Below are 27,689 nucleotides of genomic sequence, written 5' to 3' on the forward strand. Positions count from 1 at the left end.
AGTAACCATGGAAAACCCATAACAGGAGGAACAAGAGCAATAGTCATACTGCAAGCAATGGACAGGAGAATTTGACTCAACTGTCTTGGCCAGCAACAAGAAATGAACCTGCCCTCTTTCACTAATTATCAGATACAGACATTCCTTCATTTGCCTCCTTCTTCTGGAAACAGTCCAACATTTGCTCTTTTGATTATAAACCTCCTCTATTTTCTTCTCTATTGCCTCTTTCCTTCTGTGAACACAGCTACTTAGCTGTCTACTAATCTCAAATTATCTCTTTTATTGCTTAAGAAAATTTTCCTTTGAAAGTAAAACCCTCATTGAACACTTCTGCTAGGAAGGTCACAAGGATTAGTTTAGCCAGTTACCACCACTATCAAGTCACCAAGGCTCCTATTCTCCTTCCTGTTCACAGAGAGTAAAAGATGACACCATATGAGCATAGCAAACTTTTTTCAGTAACAGACAAGAACTTTATTTTTATTTTTCCTGAGAGTATCTAGGCAGGATGACAGCAATCAGAGACTAGAAAATCAGCTATAAACTACTTCACCTCACAAATAATCTTGATTTAGAACTTTTATTCTCACCCCATCACCTTCAACTTGGCCTTTGTATTGTTCTGTTGTTTCTCCCCTCCTTCTATCTTTCCTTCTGCAATTATTAGCCATATCGCACTTCTCACCTCTTTTAACATCAGCTTATTTTCTTATTCCAACCTACAGTAGACAAAATTTAATCTTTATGTCCAATCTCCTAGCTTCCAAATCCAGCCTCTGTTCTGCATGGGAGAGAAGCTACTTTCTCCTTACACAGACTGTTCAAACATTGGCATTTAAGTAATAAATTTTCTACATCTGAATTTCATCTGATTAATTCTTAATCTGATATAGACTCTGATTCCAGATGTCCACAGTTTAAAAAAATATTCAGCAAGGGAGATTCCAGGCAAATAAAGTCTTTGTATGGACAGCATCATCAGATACCCTCTTTATTAGAAGAACAGCAATTTGTAGTAACTAAACAGAAACAGCATTTTTCAAAGGCTGTTTTCAAACTGACAAAATGTAATGCACTATCATCAAGGCTACCCTCTACAAAGCTTTTTGTTTCTACTTCAAACACAGAGATTAGTACAGATTTGTAGTAGAACACCACTATCCTGTTTCCAAAATATTTTCTCCTAATCTCACTGTCAAAACTGCAAACAAGTCAAACCTAACTGCCATCAATTATGAAGATCTTCATCCAAAAGGTTAAAAAAAAAACAGAGTTGGAAGCTTAAAGCAATCCCTGACAAATAGTAGGCTGGTAATTTCCATTTCAGCTTTGAATATTTACATGCTTAAACTGTTGTTCACTTCTTCACATTTGAGTGTAAATGAAGACCACATAGGAATAAATATCCACATGCAGCAAAGTTAATTTTGTGGTACTGCAGAAGTGTGGGAGAGAAAGAATTTTCCAGATTCCTTGTCATAAAAGCCACTAGCAAGTAAAAGGAGAAGGAAAAAGTAATAGCGGAGAGGCAAAATTTTGAAAACAGAGAAGTTGTAAAATGACATGTAGCTCAATCAAGGTGATTCATTTGCTTCATACTTTGCAGAGGCTTTCACCTTCACCTCCTAATTCTGGCAACTATTCTGCTGAAGCTATCTCACAAACCCAAATAAGATGGGAAAAGCATGGCTTTATAAAAGTTCCTGTTTGCAATTTAGACAGTAAGGGACCGCTCTCTCTTATAATACCATCAGGCACAGTTTGACAGGAAAATCTCTTCAAGAAGCCAAAGTTACCAAGTTGTGAACCTGTAAGTCCTCTATTCTCATTCCTCAAAATGAATTGTGACTTCAGTAATTTTTGCCTTGAGTCCTAGTTTGTACAGCAAAAAGCCCCTGGTTTTAGGTGGTACTTGAATTTACAGAGCTGGGTAAGTATAAAAAACATACCATGGATGAAGCCTCACAAACACCTCCTCCCCAACAGCTGTGTCACTTGTTCCCCATGCCTCTTGATTCTTGCAGGAAGCCCCGCTACTCATTTGTCCTCTTGCTCTGGGTCCGCTGGGAAGAAACCCCAGGGGAGGGAAATAGGGAGACAGGACAGATAAAATTTATAGCCAAGAAAACACCTTTAAATTCTAAAACCATTAATGGTCCATGTTAGCAAGGACAGAATTCAGAGATAGAATAATGGATTCCCATGCCAGTTCTGACATATTTCTGGGGAAAGGAAACCTGTTGCATGAGAAAACACAGATCTACACTTACTTTTCCCTTATTTGGAAATATTTGTCACTTATGGGCTGCCAATACTGTCAAAGAGCAGAAGAAAAATCAAAAAATCAGACCCTCAAAACAGAAATTAGACTGCCTTTATTTGTTCTCTAACCTATTTGGTACACATCTCATTTTCATTTTTTTTCATTCTCATAATGACTTTTCATTCACAATGTTTGAAAATATTTCTATGAAAAAAAGAAAAGCTTATTTCTTATACTATCTTTTAATTTCAATACTGAAGCACTACAAAGAAAAACAAAAGGCTAGGAATTCTTAACAGATTCATGAAAAAAACCCCCAAGAATTAGTCTAGTTTTTAGTATTTACTGTATAATAGAGTCACACACCCTTCCACTAAGAAAAGAACACAAAAGAAATTTATTTGCTTTCCAGATTAGTTTTGTCTTCTTAGGGTTTATCTTCAGAAAAACATAGGCAGCCTCATGCTAATGACACTTAAGATGTGACCCTGAAGAAGTAGGACATTCAACAGAAGTTGAGACATGAATTAAAACCCAGCACATTTCCAGTCTCCCATTCCATCCTCTTCCAAGGAGATTTCCAATTTGCTTCAAAGTGGGACTTTTTGTCACACTGCCTCAGCTGGAGGTACATTAGAAATTTTATGTGCCCCTTGATCCTTAGAAATCTTCTTTTCAACTCTTCTTCTGCAGCAGTTGCACTGAAGAGACTTAAGATTCTTTTATAACTACAACACACAAACTGCTGGGAAGTCAGAAGGCATTTAGCCTGAAGAATAAGCAGATATCCTTAATATAACATATAATCAAGATTCAGATTTAAATGTATTCTCATTTGATTCCTGATCTTCTTTAATACAGTGATTCAGTGCTTTCCCTGAAAGAGGTGTTTATTTAAAGGGAAGATCCAAGACAAACTGAAATTCAATGTAAATTTGCAATCCTGACTGCTGTTTTTAAAAAAAAAAAAAAAATTTTTGTCTTGATTTCACCTAAAACCATATTATTTTCCAGTGGTGGGTCCTGGAAATGCAGTAAGAAGCAGAGAGAAGTAACTAAATCAAACTGGTATGATGTGAACTAATAGTGGGACATAGTATTCCACTGCTAACAGGATGAATTCAAGAGACACCAGCGTAACAATTAGGCAAATAGTGGTTTAAATATTTATTTAGTACTGTCAGTAACAGGAGGAGGACTTTTTTCCAGCTAAGGAAAATGGTGTCTGAAAGGCACGTGAACCAGTGAACACAAAGTAATTCTGGTATTTGTTCACATTGCAGTTGTAATAGTAATAAATTCTTTCTGTTTGTAAAGAATCCTTTCATAACCTGGTCTCTCCTCACGGTAAGATTTGTAGCAGCTGGATTCCAAACTATCAATTAGAATGTTTTGATCTCTTAGGGTAACTTACTAAGTATTAAGAACCTGTAGAAGCTCCATAGAGGATATATAGAAAATGCATAGTAATGCCTTTGCCACTGATGCCTGAAGACTCTCTCAGAAGGATTGATATTCTGCAGAACACTTGACTTGTCAAACAGATTTATTCAACGTTGTCCAAGACAAATGAAAATAATACAAAACCAGAAGCAATCACATTATCCTGAGAAAATGTATGTCAATGTCCAGGAAAGAACAGAAAGACAGAGAAACCATCAACATCCAAACGCCTGAGGGATTTGTGGACTAACAGAAGAAAACCACCACAACAACTTCAGCTATTTGATAGGCATCCTTACCTGCAGAAGACAAACAATAAAGCAATCAAGTAGATATCTGGCAGGAAGAAGGTTAATTCAATGTTCCAAATAACAATAGTGTGTTTTTCTGCCAGCTGACTGGGAAGTAGCACAACCTTGCAGACTGAACTGGTAAGAATGAATTGGTGTGTCTTATGCTAAAATACCTCAATCTCCAATAATTCACAAGTAACAAGTACACCAAAAAGGTATTTGCAACTTCAAAAGTTATCCTTTCACAAAGCACTAGTTTTCTACTGTGCATAATAAATTCTATAATAAGCTCTATTTTAATCCTAGAATCTACAGACACAATCTGCTTTCCTAGCAATGCTTCCTAGGCAAAAAAGCAATGAACAGACATGCTGCATTGCTAGCTTCAGATCTGATAATAATTGACTTCTGGGGCCTGTTCTCTACAGTTATATATGTAGAAAATAACACTTGTAGCAAAACACTAAGGCAAGATGATTCATGTCCCTGAAAAGTGTCCCTCAACACACTTAAATATATATTCCTTACCAGACTTAATTTCCCAAGTGACTCTTTTTCCTATTTTTAAGGTAGCATTAATAGGGCTTTTTGTATGTTTTAAACCAAGAAATCTCTTTGACCAATTGGACAAAGCTTGGCCAGTATTCTCTCAAGAGGTTGGCTACAATGATTACCTTTATTACAAAAGTATTCCACTTCTTCACAGCTCAGATTTTCAGGCTCAAACTCTGCAGAAAAGCTTTCCTCCAACGGAAAGTCTTCTTTTGAGACAGTATCATTTTCCTCAGACAGGCACTCTTCTTCTTCATCCTCAGCAGCATCTTCAAGGGGCCCTTAAAAAAGAATCAGGGACACTGTGGCAAAACCATCTAACAGGACAATGTGAAACAAAACCTTAGTGAACTTTTAACTGGCATTCTTCAGCTAATTTTTCCTTTCACAGCTGTGTTCAGCACTTATTAAAATTGGAAAAATAACATTTTATGGAAATTGAAATTGAAAGTGACTTTTCCTGATTACTTCAGAATATGCAAAGTGTCATTAATAATATGTATTAATAATACTCACACATGGGGGTTTTTCATTATTCATTGGGTTCTACTATTAAACACAGACAGTTTTAACAGCTGAAATCAAAGCTGTATTTGTAAAATGACATAAACAGTGAAGAGCTTTCTCTTGTTTGTTAGTGATTGTTTTTGATGCTGAATTACAGTACTTAAAATGTTCCTTTACAAGCTTTGTTCATCAAATTACAAGTACAGACAACAGTGAAATACTACAAAGGTTTTGACAGCAGAAACTTCAGCTTATTCTGCTATTTTGCTCCAACCAGCCCCTAATGGTATCCATGATCATTCACGCCAGACTCTTTAACAGATTCCCAGTCAATGGACAGGACTCAAGAGACTATTTATTCATTTCACAGAGGCCAAACAAATGTCATGGTAAACTGCCAGCCCAGGGCTACAAAAACATCAACAAATTACAGAAACGGGGCATGAGTTTGAATTTGAAATGGTAGTCTGAGGTCTTTAACTTTTCTCCTAGTTACCTAGAGATACCACTGCTACAGATCCTCTTGAAGAGACAGCACCAGACAGATTATTACACATTAGGTTACCAATTAGAATATACTCAAAAATTAAAATCTTTCTTATATACACACACTTCAAAATCATTGGTTAACAGGATCTATTTGCTAAAGACTCTCTTTTGCAGGATGTAGAATTTCACCTAGATTTAAATAGAGATTTGAAATAACAATTTGAACATATTTTAATTTAACGAAGATTTTATTAAATGTCAGTATGTTTCAAAATCCATCTTAAGACTGGATTTCAAAAAAGAGATTTCATTATACATGGTTGAGGCTTGAAAAAAATTACGTATTTCACTCTCCAATGAAAGCGCAGCCTCATTTATAATTGACTGAGTATTTCTTCTTCAAAATGAAAGCGAGCTAGCTAATGAAAAAAATGTGATTTGTATTTATATGATAGTTTTATGGTATTAAATACACTATTCCTACATAATCTATCATGCTGAGATACAATACATAAATGATTCTGTTGTGTTCAATGAAAAGGAAGGAATAAATTTTTAAAGAAATCAAATATTGACTACTCTCTAATTTTATGTAATTTATTATGAACCAGTGACTACCTACATTTATTAAAACAGAAAAATTCACTTTAGACTAGGTTGTGTAATTCTTGCTTCATAGAAATATGATGGTTACTTTTTATTGAAATTGATTGAGATTCCCAGCTGAGATTCCATAAATTAATATAGCTTACTATCTTTCATGGAAATATGACTCTCTGTGCCAGCTGAGAATCTGACCAAATGAGCCCACTTTTGTAGACACATACTCTCCAACAGTAGCTGTCATTCAACAATATAGCTCCTAAAATAAGGGGCTATTATTATGGCTGAAGAAATAAAGATTCTCCCTATCAAAGTATCCATTACTGTTAATTGCACCTTCCAGCCATGCTGGGAAAAAATCCAGCAACTGCATATGCAGGGGGAATGTAGAGTGGCGATGGCACTGTACAGAGCAGAGAACAAAGCCCGAGCACACGCTGGAGCAGTGCGCTGCAGCTCAACATGGGCACTCCAGGCACCTCACGTGTGCCCAGGTTCATGAAATGAAAGCACCAAGGGTTCTGCAAAAACTACCAGAAATAATACTCAGATTTCATTTTATCATTAACATGTGACGTTGTCTGTAGAGCCATTTACTGGTGTGTACTCCTAGTAATGCCTGGGTAAATAAACCAGGAAAAAATATGCTATTTTAGGGAAATGTAAGTTTTTGCCACACATAAAAATGTATTAATACCATATTTTGCATCATTTCAAGTGCAGCTATAAGCCTAATAAATTTTCCAAATATTTTAAATCTGAGCCAAAAATTTTAACTTCAGCCAGCATTTTTAGTAAAAGTCAATTTCCTGCTGAATGACTAGCTCTTTGTTATTGACTTTCAGAATGTGTCTTACAAAATATAGCAAAAGCAATTGACCTGCAAGTAATCCAATTGGCATGTATACATGACATTTAGGTCTGTTTCTAGGTGTTAAACCAGTTTGTTTGATCAGGTCCCCAATATATAATCAGCAAGCTAATCATCGCTGTATATTAATTAGGAAAAAACAGAAATACAGTTGCCACGCTTTCATCTGCAGCAGTCATGGAAACACACTTTATAATTTCCATTGACACTCTTTCCACGAAAGGAGAAGAAAGACAATGTACACACCAACTCCACAGCACTGGTTCAAACCCCTGTCATTTTGTGGGCTGGGACTTTATTTTTTAAGTCAATCAGACTAGAAAAAATGCTGACTAATGCTACTATAGACATATCCTATGTACAAACAGGTACATAACATTTCCTAAAGTAACATGTCCAAGCATTTGCAAACAGAAATGTAAACCTTGTCACATCCCAAGGAGATCAGAGGTGTGCGTGCCTCTACACCAGGCCTTGCCTTGCAGGTGCAGCCCACATACAAAACCCAGTGAAGTTCATCCAGGCGCATACAGGCACACAGCAGAGCTTTAACTAAGAGGCGCTGGCATCAGAGCCTGTGCCCCAAACACCAGCAAATAAAAATACTCAGGATGGAGGATCCACGCATAAATATTTTTCTAGGTTTCAGGCAGCTGCTGCCTTGTCTAATTCACCCATCTACAATCTGATCTTTGGGACAAATTCCGTCTTAACGCATGTTGAGCTGTCTTTCATTATTTAAATGTCCAAATACATCCAGTTCATGCCCAGAGCTGGTGTATTGTAACTGATAAGTGAAGAGTAAGGCATTGTACAACGTGAATAAGACCAACTCCCATGAATAATATCAAAATTAAGTATTTCTCAGTTGCTAGTTTCATGGGAACTCAAAATTGATGACTGCTGTGGACATTTTTGATTATCACTCAAACATACGTTGGGTTAAAGAAAATACTAAAATCCAAAGCCATTACAAGGAAATATAAATAGATTAAATTCTCTATTCTTGATTACTTTATCTAATTACTTACACATAAACAGACAACAAACAAAAATGCATTTTCAGAATTTCACAATAAAGAGCACATGGAACTAAATATTCTTGAAAAAAATGCAAAACCATTAACTATGCAGGCTTATGTTTGTGTGATTCGGTCATTTTGGTGTCAGCAAAAACCTCTAGCTGGTACCAGTAAATTACATCAGCTAGAGAAATAAGAATTTATCTGTTTCAAAGACTTATAGGTAGGTTATCGACATTGACTAGCTCCTCTATCTAGGGAACAACCTGCACAAAAGCTACTGCAACTTTTTACCTGATTTAAAATACTTTAAACTACTTGCCATATAGACAAAAATAAATGTGTCTTAAAACAGAGTTCCTTTCAACTGTTTTCTGTGATAGAGATGCTTTTCTTCCCCCAGTTGTTATTATGTTGAAATATTACCTTCAATAGTTCAAATATAGGTTAATCAGTTACTTTCATACCATGCTTTACCTTCTGCATTTCTTTAAAATTTTTGATTTAATAGTATTACTCCCATTACTTAAACTAATCATGTTATGAAGTACTTGTGGCAAAACATTTACTATGTCTGCTCTTATTTCAACTGGATCAGGGGTAAGGTCCCATCCTGTTCTGCTAAAAAATCCTTTTTTAATAACTGCTGATTAAGTGCCACTTTGAAAGCCAGTTGCCATAATGACAGAGCAATGAAAATCCAAAAATTGCTACTACTGAAATTCATCTGAGTGTCACAGTGATCTGAAAACAAACAGCTCTGAGATATGATTAGAGTCTTTAATAATTAAAGCAGTAAAATTTCAAATTTAAGCAGTTTAAGAATTTAGATGAATAGTTAATTCCAGAAATTGTCTAGATGTTTGTCTTCTCATTTCAGCAATTCTTTTTCTATTAGCAGTTTGTGAAAGAATGTGATGCAATATAAGGAGAGGTGATTCTGAAATGCTTCAGATTAGCTAGATAATGATGAATACTTAAGAATTCCCAATTGCACTAGGTAAAACCTCAATTTCTAATCTTAAATGGGCATACTTTAATTTGAGGCAAATTAAGTCTCTATTAACTCATTCTGTATTTTGCATGAAGCCCTGAAATAAACTTTTTCCTTTACAAAATGAGCAACTAATCATGATGTACACAACCGAGGATTTAGAGGGGTTGAGTAGTTTACTTACCCACTTGGTACTTACTCCAATTCATGAATATTTATTGGTAAGAACACAAATCTCAACTCTTTTTGCAAACAGCAGAGGTAAACAAGACACGGTAGAAAACAGTACAACTAGTGACAGCAATGAAATAGTCAATGTGGTAGAAATTTGTATGGCTTAGTGGACACAGTAGTCCACTTTGAGAAACCACCACATATAATTTGATACAAATAACAGTATCCACTGAGGAGAGGCTGACGAGTGAGCTGCATGTGCCTTCATGGAGAAAATTACTTCTGATTGAGGCCACTTGCCAGCACAGTGTGGGGAAATCTGAGCTGTGCCCCCTAATTTGAACTAGATTTACAGGCACTCAAGGACATATTTTTTAGCACTATTATTAAATACTAAATAAATAAATATTCCTAAAATATCATATACTGTAATGTAAATGCAAACATACAGATGCAAGCCTACAAAGATAGGGGGGCAATCTCAACACAGTGAGTAACAGATGCTACCTCAGCACTTAAAAGGACAGGCTACATTTAACAAAACCAGCACTGCAATAATTTTAATAAAACATAAGAGTGTGAGAATAAGGATTCTGAAAAAAAGGATTTACACTCACTTAACAAAAGACACTTTTGCTACAATAAACACTCCTCTTAACACAAATTTGAGTATCGAATCCTTTGAGCACATTAGTCCTGATACATCAATGCTTGACTCCAGTTTTATGGTACTATAACTGTAATGAAATAATTGAAATTCAATAACACTAAACTGGGTAAGTTCTGTAATAATTTCTCATAGTCAAATTCATCAGCCTTGGCCCTAATGAAACCACTTAAATGCATGCTCAAATTAAGCACGTGCTTAATATGCTTTTCTGTCCAGTGTTTTGCACTTAAAATGCATGTATCCTATAGCAGAAAAGTATTGTTGGAATAATTATCTCATGAAAATGTGAAGTGGTTAGCTTCCTTCTCACCTACCAATATTCTCCTCCATTCCCACAGCAGCAACATAAATCAGTGCTCTTAACAAATTAAGAATGCCTCAGAAAGCCTACGATACTTGACGGTGAGTGGCTGGGGAGAGGTTAATGAGTATAATTAGTAGTAGCAGCATTAAATAGTAACAACTTCAATAAATCAGAAGCCTGAAATTCACTGGATCAACATCAGAAGACATTTTGCATGTTCTGTGGGATCCATTCAGTAGTTCCTAGGAAAACATGCTGCCACATACAGATTATCCTTAGCTTATGGTAAGACCTAGGTATGCGATGCTCTCTGATTACAGAGGGAAAAGCTTCAGAAAAATCAATCCATTTATCTCCTCTTTCAACATGAACATTTCCTTCCAAGTAGAAACGATTACATAAGACAAGCAGCAGGCAAACATTTCCTATTAATTCACATTGCAGGGAATTTTTTTTCTAAAAATTCAGCAAGGAATACTAAAAATAAAAGAGAGGGTTCAATTTATTTCATTTTAAACATGGCAATGGGAGTGAAGACATCCTACAATAACTCAGTTTTCTCTTCCTCTTGGAAAGTTTTACATACAGGACTTCCTTAGAGCCTTCTCCATCCTCTTTGTCCATTGAGTTTATTAGTTATTTACCTTAACTCAATTATTTCTGTTATTCCTATTACATTTTGAGCTATCCTTAAGAAATGCAGTGTACGTGGTGCGTTGTGTGCATATTGAACCTCTCCAGTCTGTTTAGCAAATTGGCTGAACTTCAGAACTTTTGTCCAGATTGGAAGATTGCTCCTGTTTGTAAGCAATTCCTTACATCTTCATTGGGACATCCAAGCAGAATGAACCATTTCCCACTTTCAAACTGGGAGGAACTATATGAGCATGATTCAGTGACAAACTAATAGAGGGAAAGGAAAAGAAATGTTTTTTGGACACTGTAAATCTATAGCAACCTGATGTAATTGAGCTTAACAGCAAGAAAAAGGTATAAAAGTATATTTCTGAAGGAAAAAAAAAAGTTATTTTTAAATACGTAAGTTCTTCCTGCAGCCACTCACTTTTAACGTAAGTTGCATCAGGGGATCTGGTAGGAAGGAAATATTTTTTATTAATTTTCCCCTTATCTGTAAGAAGAATGCTGATTTTTTTTTTTTTCATTTACGTTCCTTGCCTGCAGGTAGCAGACCAAGAAAATCATATAGCAGAATTTTTTCCTTTTGATTAATTTCTTTCCATGTGTTATGTTATTTCTTATATATAATTGATTTCAGGTTTTGCTTGTAGCTGTACATCTTTTTATATCTGTACCTACTGCCTTCCTTCAATCAAGAAAGTTGAAGGAAATTACCTGAATTTTGTTAAGTTTATTAAAAAAGGAGCTCTGTGAATATTTAAATTGAGTTTTGAAATGGTAATACAAGAAAGATATTAGAGAATTTTAATAGTAGGTTCAATTTGACCCACAGACTATTGTAGAAAGGGTCAAATTTTATTCAAATTATTTCTTTACAAAAAAAAAATGAACCCTTTGATTTTATTAAAGTAGATTAATATTCTTCACTGCTAGGTCTTTTGGCACTTTGGTGCACGACAGCATTAACTGTGCTTGTATATGAACTTTTCAAAGACCTTTAAATGTTCCAGTAATTTGGAACTTCACTTTCATTTATCCTCTTGTCTTCTTTTCTCTTACCATTATCCAAGAGGCTACAACAAAATTAACAGTGCCCATGGTCAGTTTGCTCTTAGAGCCAAGGCCAGAATATTTCCAATCAATAAAAGTGAAATGATGAAAAAGGAACCATTGAAAATATGCTTAGGGAGACATTAATTTCAAAAAATAGTGTGCAAGTGCGCACAGAACATGAACTGCAAGACCTTTGCAGTTAAATATCAGACCTCCGTTTTCAAGCAGGGGCTCATGCCAAAATACATGTCTTAATTCTACCTACACTTGTAACAGCTGCACAGCAGATGCTCCACAGCAGGTGCTGCTCCGTGTGTTTCTGGTGATACAAGGGGAGAAAGGGAAGAACAAAGGGGACAAGATGAGTACTGTGACTCAGCACCCTACAAAAATCACAGCAGCAACACAGAGCTACCACAGTGCCAGAGTGCACCAATTTCCAATTTTACTGAAGGGAATTTTTAACTAAAGCAAGCAGCAAGCTGGACATAAAGTTCTCAGAGATGCAACTGTGATCCTTTTAGACAACTTTTCATGTTAGGAATAGTTTTACAATGGTAGTTTATCAGTGGTTTTCTTAAATTTAACAGAGTAAAAAAGGAAGATTTCCTGCTTCCTTACACAGAAATATTATGCCTGAAGCACTTTCCCCTGAATTATTATGTATTTTGCCAGTTTTAAATATATCATTTATTTCTGTTTGATTCCCATCTGCTAAATTTTACAAAAAAATTTTGAAACTACTGGCAATCTGATTCAAAATACTGGCAATATCATTTGCCCTATGAAACACAGCTCCTTTTCATGAAAATATTTTCCAGTTCTCGTGTATTGTTTTAGCTAGATAAGTATGATGATAATGTTTAAACTTACAGCCTTAAAAAAAAATTAAAAAAGAAAGCATCACTTGTGTAAGAAGATGGCTTGTTGATTCTGTCTCCTTCCCTAAAATGAAATGCAAAAACAAAAGGGTATCACTTATAACTTTTTCCTTAATACGTTCATATTGTTTTCTACAGGTTTTATTTTAAGATTTGATATTCACCTTTCTAATAAAGAAAAACCCTTCATCTTGCATCTTACAATAAAGTAGATAAAAATTAAAGGTGCAATTTTAGAACAATACCTGGACTCTATTTCAGTTTGTTGTACTACTGTAGGGGTTTTTTTAAAACTCAGCCTAAGAGAGCAGGGAATAGACACATCTACAGCAACCAATCTACACCAATACCTGTCATATAATATCTATGGTACGCTGCTCTAAGCAGTTGAGGGAAATCCTCTGAGGATTCAGGATCCAGAAATTTTCAGTAAATCCTTTCCTCCAGTCCTAGCAAACTGTGATAGTGGTAAGTAAGAGGACTTTCTTTCCATGTCTCAATCTCACCGTTCAGAATTTCTGTCATGTAGGTGACACACTGCCCAGCACCCAGGACACCTTCCTCTACAGCCCGTCTCCTTCATCACATACTGCTGTAGCAAAGCAGTTTCAAACATCATACCCCAAACAGGATGAATTTTATCTTACACACAGCCAAGTGATATTTGAAGCTCAAAGCTTTTCAGAGCCATGAGGACAGCAAAAGTTCACTCTGCTTCCAAAGCCAGTGCTGCCCTTACCCCAAACCCAGGACTTCACTGGCAATCTCATGTGCAGTGAGTGACACATACTGGTATTTGCTAATCACTGTTCTCCCTCACCTGCTGGAGGGAAAAATGGGATGCAAGTAGGAGCACTTTGAAGCCACTAATGATGCTGCTGCAGTGTAGTTAATGGCCAGCATGTTAGCTACGATGAAAGAGGAACCTCACATCAAGTACATTAAGGGATCAGAGGAATATATACTCATTACTTGCTGTAATTTTACATCCCCAGTTTCAAGACAAAATACTCACATTTTTCTCATCCAGCAAAGACACACTATTGCTGTAGAAAATAAAGGGGGTCTTTTTTCTTCTATTTATTTCATATTTTCTAAGTTTGTATGTAGCTGCAGATAATTCCTGTTCATCTTTTGTTTCTAGCTGCATTTCCTCAGATGGAAACTGGTCTCTCATCTCTGTACATCATCACGTAATTAAATCAAAAAAAGCAGAAAAAAGGAATCTGGACTTTTTACATCCAGAAGTCAGTAGTGAACCTATGACTTCTCTCTCTGGTTACTATTTCTCTTCAAATTACTATTGCTTTCTTTCCCTTGTGTCTTTTGCTTATATAAGTGAAACAGAGAATACTGCAGAAAAAGAAGCCCCTGAAGACAGCCCAAATTCAATTTCTAGTAACATGACCAAAGTTACAAGGATCGTATGTGGACTTCAGTGCCAATTTGAGTTAGACCTCAATAAAAAGTCAGCACATCCAAACTGATTCATAACATAATAACAAGGAAATAATATATATAACATAATAACAAGGAAAACCTTGAAACACAGCAGGTGATATAACAGACACAAATGGATATAACCACCATGCTTAATGTGACTGCCAGCTCTAAAGTATCAGGAAAGGGAAGCTGAGAAGTTAGGAATTAACTAAACCACAAACTTCATTATCGTTTTCTCACAGACATGCATGAGAATGCATGGTAATCTATCTTATAGAGGTTTTTTTAATTTGACAATAATATGGCCTGTTAAAGCAGATTCACCTGCTCAGGGTTGTGTCCAGGGAGTTTTGAGTATCTACAGAGAAGGGGACTCCCCAACCTCTCTGGCAGCCTGTTTCAGTGCTCAGTCACCCACAAAGTAAAGCTGTTTTTCTTCACATTTAGATGCAACTTCCTAGGTTTCAGTTGGTGCCCTTTTAGCTCCTTATCCTTCACTGGGGACCACTGAACAGCAAGGCCCCATTCCCTCAACACTCACCCTTAAGGTGCTTGTATGCTTTGAAAAGTTTCCCCTCTCATCCTTCCTTTCTCCAGAGTGACAGGCCCAGCTCTCTCAGCCTTTCCCCATAAATGAGGAGCTCCTGTCTCCTCAGCATCTCCATAACCCTCCTAGTGCACCCTCTCCACTTGTTCTTTGTCTTTCCTGAACAGTGAGTCCAGAACTGGGCCCAGCACTCCAGATGTGCCTCAGGATCAGCTCCTCAACCTGCTGGCAATGCTCTTCCTGCTGCACCCCAGGACACCCTTGGCCTCCATGGCCACAGGGGCACTGCAGGCCCACAGACAAATTGTTCTTCACCAGGACTCCCAGGTCCTTTTCCCACAGAGCTGCCTTCCAGCAGGTCAGCCCCAGCCTGTAGTGGGGCAGGGGGTTACTCCTCCTCAGGTGCAGGACCCTGTACCTGTCCTTGTTGAACTGCATTAGGCATCTCTCCACCCAGCTCCGGCCTGCCCAACTCTTGCTGAACGGCAGCGCAGGCTTCAGATTTATCAGCCACTCCTCCCTGTTTTGTATTGTCAGCAAACTTGCTGAGGGCACACTTAGATTCTTAGAGCCTTGAATATTAAATACCTACAGAGGATTTGCTATTTTTAATCCCATCATGGGAGTTTACTGATATGCAGAACAAAACTGAAGAGTCTCAAATTGGAACGAAATCCTTAGATCAGATTGTAAAATAAATCAGATTGTAAGTTAAACTAATTGAGTATATTTTATTAAATAACAAATAATCTGAAAGAAAAGTCAGGTAGAATAAAATTATTCTGTTTGTATTTATTTATTCTATGCTGTATTTAGCCACAACAAGCCTAAGTCTGTCCCATGGACAACAATCCCTACCTGAAGACCCACAGGAAAGAAATAATAATGTTTTGAGTTGTTTTCTGTGGACATTCATATCTCATTTTTCCCACTAACTGGTCATTTATGATTAGTTACAATAACAGTTGGTGTAATTTACTATAGTGTAGCCTAAGGGTGAAATTTTAAGGGTGCATTTTGTGTGGGGTTTTTTTTTAAAGATTCATCAACAAATTACAGTATTACAGCACTTATTATGTAAACGAAAAATATAATGGATTCACCATTATATACATCTTACAAAAACCATGAAAAAACCTTGACTTTCATCATCACATCTCAGGAATATGTAATTTAATGACACCACAGTCTAGGTCACATACAGAGTGGGATTTATTGAATGACAACATCTATAGCTCATTTAAAGTTATTTATATATTCATGTGTATAAACCTCAAAATACAAATAAGCAAACTAAATCTTTTAAAATTAATTAGAAGTGCATGTTATAATATACTTGAGTTCTTTAATATCCTTGCTCACTTTTTTACTACTTAAATTTGATACCTCACTCGTAGGAATTGAAAGGTTGCACAAAATACATTGTATGTCCCCTGGAGTTGGCATAACCTGCTGGTTTTCTGAGTTAATCACTAATTAATAATTTGAAAACAGAAAGTCATTATGTCATTTCCAGACAATGAGCTTTTAAATGGTGCATGTTATGTCCTAGCCTTTTCAGTAAGGAAAAGTTTTTTCCTCTGGAAACCAGATGGCTGGTAAGTGTTATTATGAGACTATGCAAATCTCAAAGCAATAAGCATGAAATCAAAACAAGAATTCATTCTTCTCTCCTCTTATCACGATTGTTGTTTTGTTGAACCAACTTATGGAATAATACAATTGGATGCTTTGGGAAGGATGAGTTGATAACCCATCACCTATTTCTTTTTTCATAGCAAATAGTTCTGACAACATTTTTGCCTATACTTTTAACTTTCCTAATATCTTGTTCTCTATACCAAATTCAAATGAGGTAATCTTATTCCAGACTAAGTCTTCTCAGTAAACTTACTCACTTGCAAAGTTTACTGGCTTTACTACTAATATAATTTGATTATCAAAAAATCCTTGACTGGCTTATGTTTTGGATTAGCCATTTTTTTCCTGTAAGAAATGAAATCCAGAAGGGATATTTGTTATTTTCTATCACTTAAAGGCATAAACATCTGTATATTCAAGAAAGTGACAGCTCCACTCTACAACTAAAACTCTACACTTCAAAGAAGATTTTCGAAGTTCAACTAATAGAGCTGCATCACTTTGCAGCATTCTATTCTACAAAACTTGCAAAATACTCTGAAAAATCCTAAATTTCTAAGGCTGACCAAAAAGAAAACTAAGAAACTGAATATGAAATATTTATTTCCAAAGTAAATAGGCTTCTAAATATTTACAAGTACCTTAACTGATGAAACACACACTTATAAAAAAATTCCCATGGAGCTAAATACTTTGAAAAGGTCTGGGAAAGGAAGACACTGTTAAAAGAAAAAAAAAAGCTTGGAACCTTATTCCATATATCTTAGTTATATTTGTCATTCTTGTGTTTTTATTAATCCTTGACATATTGACTGCTAATAAATTTTAGTACTGAATTTTATCATTTCATATTTTAAATCCTTACACATAGCATAACTTATGGAAACATTTCAGTATTCTTACCACATAATGTTTTCTCTCTGTATTAACATGTTAAAACACTTCTAGCTGCTGTAAGGTTTTGTAATTTTACGATGCAAGAAAGTAGTTCCAATTATGTAAAATTGCTATTGGTTTATCATGAAATAATGTCAAAAAAAACCTAAAGAATTAGTCCACAAAATAAACGGTTTTCTCCAAAAGACTTATTGATTAATATAGTTCCCCTTAATGAAAAAGAAAGTAATATTTTTCTAAGTATCCTCCAGTAAATAATTGCCCTTTTAAAAATCTCTTGCCATAGTTACTAACACATCTCTCTGATCTGAGTGACCCTGTGTGAATGCGAAGTTGGACAAGATGACTTTCAGAGGTCTTTTCCAACCTCAAACATTCTGTGATTCACTGTTAATATCAGGAGATGCTGCACATTTTCTCATACTATCTCACCAGGATCTAAATCCAGTAGAACTCTCTGGAGTACTCCACTATATTCTAGGCTTGCAACCGCAGCATCAAATAGACTTAAAGGAAGCAAACATAAGAAGAATATCCTTGAATTCCTCCAAAACTATCAAACCAAGAAAAAGTGCTCTAGTGAGATTTTAATTAGATGCAGGTCTCAGAACCATTCATAGCACTGAGACAACAGCTGCAAGGATCCATGAATCCAATCAGCACTTCCTGCATCTGGTCTTGGAGGGTTTCACTGTGTGTTAGACAAGCTCTTCACTCCATCTTCCCCTTAGTTTTATACCATAATGGCATTTCTCCTGTCTGCTGCTGATCTAGCCTAAGCTTTTGAAAAATTGCACTCACTCTTTCCATTCTTCATACATGCAGAAGCACATGGTACAGTATGTTTAGCAATTACACAAAATTCAATGCAGTATTTTGTTTAATGTCACACACTGTATTCATAGAAGAATAATGCTTAGTTAATCAAAGTTGGTATCACTTAACTTGGCCTGTAGGAAAGCAACCATACCGTGCCACTTCTGCCCTGGAAGAAGAGAACTGATCCTCTGATATTATCATATTTTGACTGTTTCAGTTTTAAAGATCAAGATGCTGCTTTTACAAATCTTCCTCAGAACAACTGTAGTTTAATGGAAAAGAAGTCACTTAGAGAATTTTGCCTAATGCTCATAGGAAAATTTTTCAGTTTCAATTTATCCCTCTTCATTATAACTCTTCTAAAGACACATTTTTTCAGATGTTTATACCTTCAAATACTAACAGCCTTTTGTCATGACCCTTTAAATTATCACCTTACTAAAAGGCAAGTGTTCTTACAATTTAATCTTCCTCACACACCACAGTCTAAGAGTTACTCAGATATTTCACTTCTTGATCCTCTGAGCACCCTTCTCTGTTCTTCCTTACATCTTCAGGTACTAAGGTGAGTAGAACTGAATATAGAAAGAATTTGGCATAGAGTTTCTGCTTTGTAGGGATCAAAAAGGCAAACAACAGCAAATATTACACAAGAGTGTCACACCTCAGAGAGCTCTGGAAAAAAAAAGCAGAAATCCACAACACTTCGGAATACAAGAAGTATCCAGGACTAAGGCAGGGGTTAAAGTGGATGTTACTCATTACAGATACACAGACAACCAACTCAAGGGATTTTTACTATTAAACAGGGTCTATTAAAAGACTGCTTTTATCAGAGGGTTTAAAATATAATAGCAATATTGATAAAAATGGCTAGCCATGGTTAATAATACAGAAGGAAACACCAAAAAGCAGTTCACTGCCCTGCTTGTCACAGGCTGCATAACACTGTCATGCCATATGGTAACAAAAATTGTTCCAAAAATACTTAAGTTTTCAAGATGGACATGTTTATAGTAGAGACATTACTAAAACGTCTACAGTCTGCAAAACTATGAAATGTCACCATGCATTGCACTACATTATATTGCTACTCCTGGGGGTGAAGATTGAGAGGAATTGTGGATTCTGTCCCCAGTTCACGCCAGAGAACTCAAAAATATTTAAAGACTTGCAGCATACAAAAACCAGACCATGGAATGGCAGGCTGAAGCAGACATGAATTTTTACAAATTAGTAATTTTCTTCTATGCTTTGTTTTCCTCCTCCTCCATTCCTCTGCCATCATTGCCACTCAACTGCTATCAAATACAGTGGTTCAATATACCTTAATTTAGAACATTTTACAACCAATTCATACATTATGACTATCAATAACATTAGATTATTATGTCAATACTACTGCAGAAACTATTGTTATCATACCACTTCCAACATGCAATTGTTATTTATTTAGCACAAGGCTGCTGGATATGTTTTTTCTTTTTATGCACTCTTTTGAGGGTTTTCTTGATGTCCCAGCAAAAGAAACACTCAGAACAGCATTTTTTTTCTCATCATCAATATCCAGGCTTGAAATATCCTTCAGGGTTATTCTGTTGCCAGTTATTGTCCTCAGATGTCCTTCCAGTATTCTCTGGCAAGCAATATCAAATTTCAGGGAGTTGCACACAATGCAAACCAAAGTATTTGTGCCTTCACCAAAACAGGTAATACCAGATGAAGGGAATGGCTTTGGTTTTTAACTTAGAAAAGAAAGCAACAGGGAAAGAGGGAAAGTTTTGATGAGAAATTGGAAGCAGTCTTAAAAAAAACAAGCACACTTTCTTCCCTGTTGCCAGACTCTCTCATGGTGCTCTCTTCCCCATGTCCTTCGCAGCTGTCCTCATGACATTCACAAACCATTGTGCCTAGAACCAAATACTTTTCACATCTCACACGTCATGGGGCACAGCCTTCCAATAATAAAATACAAAAAGAATATGTCACATTTGGTTAAAGCCTCAGAATCAAACATACACTAAGGCAGAAGAGCTGAGTGCTGCTTGACACTGAAGGGAGCACTTTGGTCTAGGCCCCTTCAGCTGATTTATGACCACATACATGCAAGACTGCAGTGCCAAGAAGATATCATTTGTTAGAATCAAATACATAGAAAACTGCTTTGGAGCATGGTTCACACCGTATAGAACTAAGCTATGCTGTGCTGTAGATCCATTGATTAATCATTTTTATGAAGTTAATTTATATTTTTTAGCAAACCTGTCTTTTAATGTTTCTATTGTTGATTACTTCTTTGCTCTGACTATTACATGTATACCCTAGAAGACTCAAAACTTTGATATTTGTCTTTAAATTCTTGATGTACAAAACCACATGCAACACCAACAAGTTTTTATTAATTACTTCATCACATGAGTTATATTAAAGGTAAGGTGAAATGAATACTACTACTAGAACAAAAAAGGTTCAGATGTATTTTGAGAAAAATGCATCAGGGAGAAGCATTTCAAAATTAAACCCTATTATCTGACAGAAACAAAGCTATAGAGTGGGAATTGCAACATGAGAAATCCTCAGAAATATCTTTGAACTAAACAGCAAAAAGGAGATCAGATTGGTTTTTAAATATCTTGGAAAAATGTCTAGCTAAGTACTACCATGTTCTCCCATGGGACTTACTCTACAGAAAACCACTTCTGTGCTTTTAAAAATGGAGTTTTCGACAAAATCTTTATAAAAGACTGATTCCTGGGGGTAGCAGGGATGGGGGCATCACAAGACGGAAATTTTTCAAAAAGGTTTGATGGCTTTCAACATAATCTAATTCAAAATCAGCAGTCTACTACTGGAAGTGCTAATGTCAGCAATTTAAGTAATTTCTACACTCAATCTAGAAATTATTAAAAAATTTGAAAACTAGTGAGCATAGCAGATACATTAATATCTTACTTCCAGTGAAAATTACCTCTGGAACAAAAAAAAAAATAATCTGGTGTCCATCATAACTATCAAAATAGCTTTTCTTTGTAAAAGACTGGAATAGAACATTTTGCCCTTCTTGATCTGATCAGTGTTAAGCATGGCTATTTATAATGCAGGCAAATTCAAAATATACATTAGTACACTCAGACTAGCATCAAGAGTCCGTTCTAGACTCAGAATCATCCAGGAGAGAGATCTGCTGCCAGTCTAAATATCTTTTTAAGAGAAAACTGCAGGCTCATCAAGATGACTACTAATTACCCTGCTAACTCCAGACTGACATTATCTTCTTGTCAAGAATACAAGACCTTTCAACGTAACAAAAGCTTGGTTTAAGACACAAGCAATGAGAATATAAACAGAAATATCATTCCTTCAGGTGGTTTCTTTTTGAGTACATAAGCACAGATAAGCTTCTTGCATGTCAAGGTTTTAGTCTGAAGATGGACAGTAAGATCCCCTCATCAATGACTGTAGTTGACAGTCACCAAAATCACACACAAAAAGTTCAAAGACAGATCAGTGCCTACCTACACTGCTGTTTCTACCCACTTGCAACAACAACAAGTATCACTATGATGAAGGTCCCTGCGCTGCAGTGAACAAAAGCAGGTCTCTGAAGTAAATAAAATACCTGTTGAACAGCCACTGGAAACGATATGATCGATAAAGCCTTGTAAGGACCCTTGATGGGCACTTCGCTCTTGTCACAGAAGATTTTCAAATTATCCTTTCCTCATGTCCCTTGCTTTTTTTTTTTCATCTTCTACTGATTCTTTAGCAGAATTTTTTTATTAAATGCAAATATTTACTATGCCATAACCTATATTGTTTCATGCCATACTGACTTCTGTGGAATGTATTATTAAATCACGGGAACAGCATTACGCAACAGAAAAAACTAAACTGATTCTAGGAAGGTTAGTACGATGTTAGACCCATAAATACAAATTTGGAGTAATTTAAAAATTTCTGTAAATATGAAAATAAATCCTAAGATACAATACTAACACTTCTAATTTATCTCAAATGCGAAAATTATAATATTCTTCATTCTCAACAGAGGAAGTGGGGGATTTAAGCATTGATTTTAGTTCCTTACTGTTCTGAGCCAGATGTGAATTCTTTGGGATCACAGGGTTAAAAACCAAAAACAAAAAACACAACCTCCCCCCAAAAAAAATAATTCAAGTCTTTTAATCTTCAAAGGTAGATAAACTTAATCATTTTACCTTGCAGCATCATTTTGGCACTGAACTACATTAGATTTTTCCCAGTAGAAATGAACCAGCAGGTCTGTAGCCAAATTTCTAACTCTATCTGCAAGTGCTTTACTTTGGTGGTGTGCAAACACTATATGCTGGCAGATGTTATGAAAGGGAATTCTTATTTGATGTTTCACAGAGAAAAAGTTTTTCAATGTTATGAAACCTATCCAGTAAAAATTAGGCCAATGAAGACTAAAAATTTTATTTGAAAATTTAAATTTAGTATAAAAATTTAGTTCTCTACCTGAAAACACCAATAGTTTCTTTATTTCTTTCTGTTTAAAACAGTAAAATCTATTATCTCCTGTAATTTATAAACTGTAATTTAAGGCTTCTTCTAACCTCTGAATCATAAAACCTTCTAATGCAAACAAGTATCTTTGAATTTTACGGGGAATATTCCTGCATCTGCTGTGATTCTATAGGTGATCAAGAACAAGAAGCCAAGAAAAGGAAAACAAACTACAATCTGTGTTTTGAGGGAACACCAGGCACTTTCTAAGGGAGGGCGCATACAGTTCTGCATAAGAGTTGCACGACTCCTGAAATATCCAATAAGTCAATTTTTGCTAAAGAACCCACTGCTTTGAATTATCTGTCTTACTAAATACCTTTTCTATTTTCCCAACAAGCTTTCTAAGAATCTCATATCAGCTTGTAGCTTCTAGCAGCCTCTCTTTCATTCAACCTTACCAAAGCCATTGCTGAAGAGGACAGCCTGCTCTGAACAAATGCAAACTATCCCTTATAATTCTGTTGGAAATCTATTCACTATATCCCTTGAAATATTTATGTTTACAACTATTATGCCAGGGAATGACAACCCAGACTGTGCAAGAGGTTGAATTCAGGTGAAAAGAAAAATACCCCTGTGATTTAAAGACTGCACATCTATGGTGTCTTCTGTTTCCACAGAAATCTGATTTTGGTATAGTATTAGTTGTAGTCCTGAGGTGGGTGTTTTTAAGATCAGAATAATAATGCCTACTCCATCAAAAAAAACATAAACTTCATGACAGAGACCTAGGCATTTCATTTCTATGTGTTTTCCTACTGTTATTAATAATAATAAGAAAAAACTTTAAAATATAAGAGATCCAACCAGAATCAAATTAATGTTCAAATTACTGATCAATTATCAATCTGCTCTAACTCACAAATAATGAAAAGTGCAATTCACACAATATCCTCTTATAATCTGACTTCTCTGACTGGGCTTTCCACAGGAAACTTTAGTCTTTAATGCTTCATCTACAGGAGCAATAAAATAATTATCAAAAGATATTCACAGGAATGAAAGTCAGAACTTCCTCAGGACCCAAGAGAATATTTTATAATTCAATTCTACAATACAGTTTTAGTCACTGTTACCTACACAGAACTGGTGTATTAGTATTAATATCAATGAACACATATTTATATTTTTTACATACACTGGCACACAATAACCAGTGTTTGAAATTACTTTGGCTTATTTGCTACAACATAAATATTTAACCAGATATAACAGCATGCTGTTCATCTCTTGGTAACATGCATACAAAATCCGGCCTATGGAACAGTGTTGTTCAATACATGACAATTTAATACAAGTTTTTCCACCTCTTCAACCAAACAATTGCAGCTTTTAATTCCAGACTAAAGCTTGGATACACAGTAATGACACTCAGCTATATTTAAATCTATATTTTGAGCCAAGGTTCTATCCTTCGAGGACAGGTCTCACTTTTGGAAATCCAACCTGGAAGAGGTAACCAGTGACACTAGGGTTTCACATTTACATTTTTCTTGGCTTGTATTACTGTGTGATGCTCTGCAGCTGCAGTGATTCGGCCACTTATACCTGGCTCCACTAAATGAAAACATTAAGTATAAAATTTTCCATTAAAATTCTATTAAACTCTAATTGTTAAATATACTCTGTATTAGTTATTAATCTGTTGCTTACAAAGGAATACTGGAATAGCCTATTTTTCACTTTCAGCCACATGACATTTTTTCAGCACTAGAGAAGTTTAAAGAAAAGGAAAGGAAGTAAGATCTTGCAGTCATTGGTGGCCAATTCTGCTCTATCTTTTACTTACTGTTTATTGACTGTGTTTTAGGAGAAACCTTCTGGAGACAGGACATCTACTTGGATTTCTAAATCATGGAATTATTTGTTTGTTGAAACATTTTGATTATAATTCACCTTCCTTTGAACAGCAAGTCTTCCCTTCTATAAGCTCACTAGACCTGGACAGAGGAATACAGCTTGTTATACTTTTGAAAAATCAACTCCAACTTACTATCAGTTCTACATGACCTTACAGAGCTAAAGCAGAATTCTTGGTATAGTAATAAGCATGATTGATCCAAAGCTCATAGGATTTAATAATAAGGTCTTGAGAGACACAGAAGCCAGTGTTCTCAGAGCTGCTCTCACAGAGAACAAGAGCTGTGCTCTCTGGATTACAGCAATGCTATCTGTTTATCTTTAAGCACAAGATGGATGTACAATTTGATGACAAGACATTAGAAAGCATCATGAAGACATTACTACCAAGTGTGCTCCAGTGGGTACAACATATGCTACTGAGATACCAGAAATATGATGTAAGGATAAGATATTGCCCAGGGAAATCATTTACTGAAGGCAGATAAACAAAGCATGAAGTGTAAAACCCAATATAACACAGTTGCTTTCTAGTAGAAAGTCGACTAATGTAAAACAATGCCTCAGTTTCACTGATCTTTATTTCAAGAATGTACCAAAAAGGCTATGTTATCAAAATAAAATTATTTCAGTTTCTTGTGTGACCAAATTTTAGCCACAATTGGAACTGTAATGGGACTCAAAGAAATCTAGCAAAAACAGCTTTTACCTCCAAATTAGTGTAGTCACTTGACACAGAGTAGATATGTTCAGCTAAATCACTAATCTCGGCCAGGTCCTCCAAGCAGCAAAGGCATGGTGTGTGGCACCTGCCTCAAGCTTCAGGACACCTCCATGGAGCTCAGAAGCAGTTCTGCAGTACTCACCAAGTACCCTGTCTTTCTTCAAACTCAGTGTGAGAGTAATTCATCATTCTCTGAAGAAACTCAAGTCTCCTGCAGACCACAGGGAGAATGTGGCCCAAAATATTTCACACAGGGACTCAGAGTAACCTGCTAAGGCAGATACCTACATTTTAGAATTCTGAAACCTGTACTTGGCATCTACAGTGCTTCAGTCCCTAAAAGGAATCATCTACTGATAATATTTGTACCATATTGTAAATGCTGAAAATTATTTTTAAAGAGATGAAAAAGAAAGAACTGCCAATCTGTCAAAAACTTGGCAGGCACACAACACTGAATGAGAGAAGGCTTCGTAGAAGGAACACATCTGGAGTGATATCTGTGCTTGCAACTTCCCTGTAAACAACTCTTTTACTAAGTGATGGCTTTGCTTCAGAAATGGAATCTGTACCAATCCCACAGCCACAGACCAACTTTGATCAATTAACACTTTTAAGCACTCTGACACTGGATATTACAGAAGTGCAAAGACCTATTATTACTTTCTACTTTGTACTAGAAAATATCACCTAGTAGGAACAGGGTACAGAATAATCCATAAATTACATTTAAGTAAAAAAATTGACATTTTCCATCTATATGTCCATTCACCAACCTCGGAAACAATAGGTACAGTATGTTTATGCTTGAGTGATATTTCCTGAAGTTTTAACAAGTGTGCTGAATCACATAATTGTAAATACTTATATTTATTACAACCAGGCTTAATAGTAGCTGAAGCAGAGAAAGTATTTTCATTTACTTCAAATGTTGTTCAAAAACTTAGCGTTTATATCAGACTAAGAATAAACCCCAATGGCCATGATAATAATCCAAACCAGTAACAAGGTCCCAAGAAGATGCATCGCACATATCTGATTGTTCAGCTGAGACCCCATATAAGGGATCAGCAAGCTTTTACCTGTTTAAAATTTTGTTCATCAGAGTCTACTCAATTTGCAGATACAATCATTTTATCATTTTTCTTCTGCAAAGCATAAAAGCAAGTTTGTCAGAATCATTGTCTCACCATTAATATTAAAGCTCTTCATTATCTCTTCTGACAGAACAGAGCAGTCTTCGAACATCCTAGGGAAAATTCCAATTCATTCAAGAAAGTCAGAAGCACATCAAATACCATGAGAACTGGACATAGTTCTCAAGACCAGTGAAACAGATTGTATTTTGGCCAGTGCTCGTGAAACAATGGGAGCTACTGCCGACAACTACAAATGTCTGTCCCCTGTCTGTACTCAGCTTCACAGTTAGGCCCAGAGGTGCTTGCTAAGCTCTGAAAGTAAAGAGTCCTAATCACAATAAAGCTTGTCTATAAACACTGTCAGAGGAAGCAGTCAGGTTCTAGCCCTCTAGGTCAATGCATTTGATAGGCAAGCCCTACAAAATCCACCTATGGAAATTTTCTGTTTGTCACAAAGTACTTGCTGATCAACTATGGTACAATTAAGCTCAAAACAAGCTGTAACTGCTGGGCTTTCTCATGAAGCTCTACTTTAGGAAAAAAGTGATCAGAGTTTTAATTTTAACTTTAGAAAAGCAAAGTATACCAGAAAACAAGGCTTCTGTGGAGCAGCAGATCTTCCTAACTGCACAGTACAGAGAACAAAAATTTCTGTATCAGAATGATACCAGGAAAAGAAGGTAGAAACTATTTATTGAGATCTCTGACCAGATCACTGAATATAGCATTTGTCTACCCAGTAGACCAGTGTGAAAGGCATACCAGCTCAGTTCACAAGTTAAAGATCAGCAGAGATGACCTCAAGTGAAAACTTCTATAGTCAAGCTTGACTGTTGCCAAAGGAAAAGCAAGTATCTTCATACCATGTTGGCCTTGTTGGTATGTAAATCCATACCAAAGGTATAGGTTTACCTTTAAGAATCAGCTTAGATCTTCAGCTATCAGGAAAAGCGGAATCCAAATAAAACCTCCAGCTATTCTAGTAAACATAAAGTAGGCAGCAGTGTTCCAAGAAGACTGGATCTACGGTCTCCCACAGAGACAGGCTGAGAGCCTAATGCTGTCACACAACATTAACTATTAGTACTGAATATTACATGTATTTGCCTGTTACCTAATAGGCAACAATACTTTAGACACTGTTTGAGCTTCGAATAAGCTATCTATAGTAAAAAAAAATAAAAGTAGTATTCTTCTCTCATGGGCACAAACATATCAAATTGAGACTTCCTGAGGGAGAAGGAGGATGGGTGCCTTTTACCTATTTTCTTAACTTTCATTTCAAATCCACCATAATTAGTGAATCAAGA

General features: G+C 35.9%; 1 protein-coding gene across 1 annotated transcript in view; it reads right to left on the bottom strand.

Moving 5' to 3' along the window:
• The window catches only part of ZFPM2 (zinc finger protein, FOG family member 2), a 308,755-nt gene that overhangs the window by 246,712 nt on the left and 34,354 nt on the right, over nucleotides 1-27,689 (bottom strand). Inside the window, exon 2 of the mRNA XM_063171049.1 lies at nucleotides 4,677-4,835. Coding sequence (XP_063027119.1) covers nucleotides 4,677-4,835 — 159 coding nt within the window. The remainder of the gene's footprint in view (nucleotides 1-4,676; nucleotides 4,836-27,689) is intronic.

The sequence above is a fragment of the Melospiza melodia genome, chromosome 1, assembly GCF_035770615.1.
Source record: "Melospiza melodia melodia isolate bMelMel2 chromosome 1, bMelMel2.pri, whole genome shotgun sequence".
In the NCBI taxonomy this organism is placed as follows: Eukaryota; Metazoa; Chordata; class Aves; order Passeriformes; family Passerellidae; genus Melospiza; species Melospiza melodia.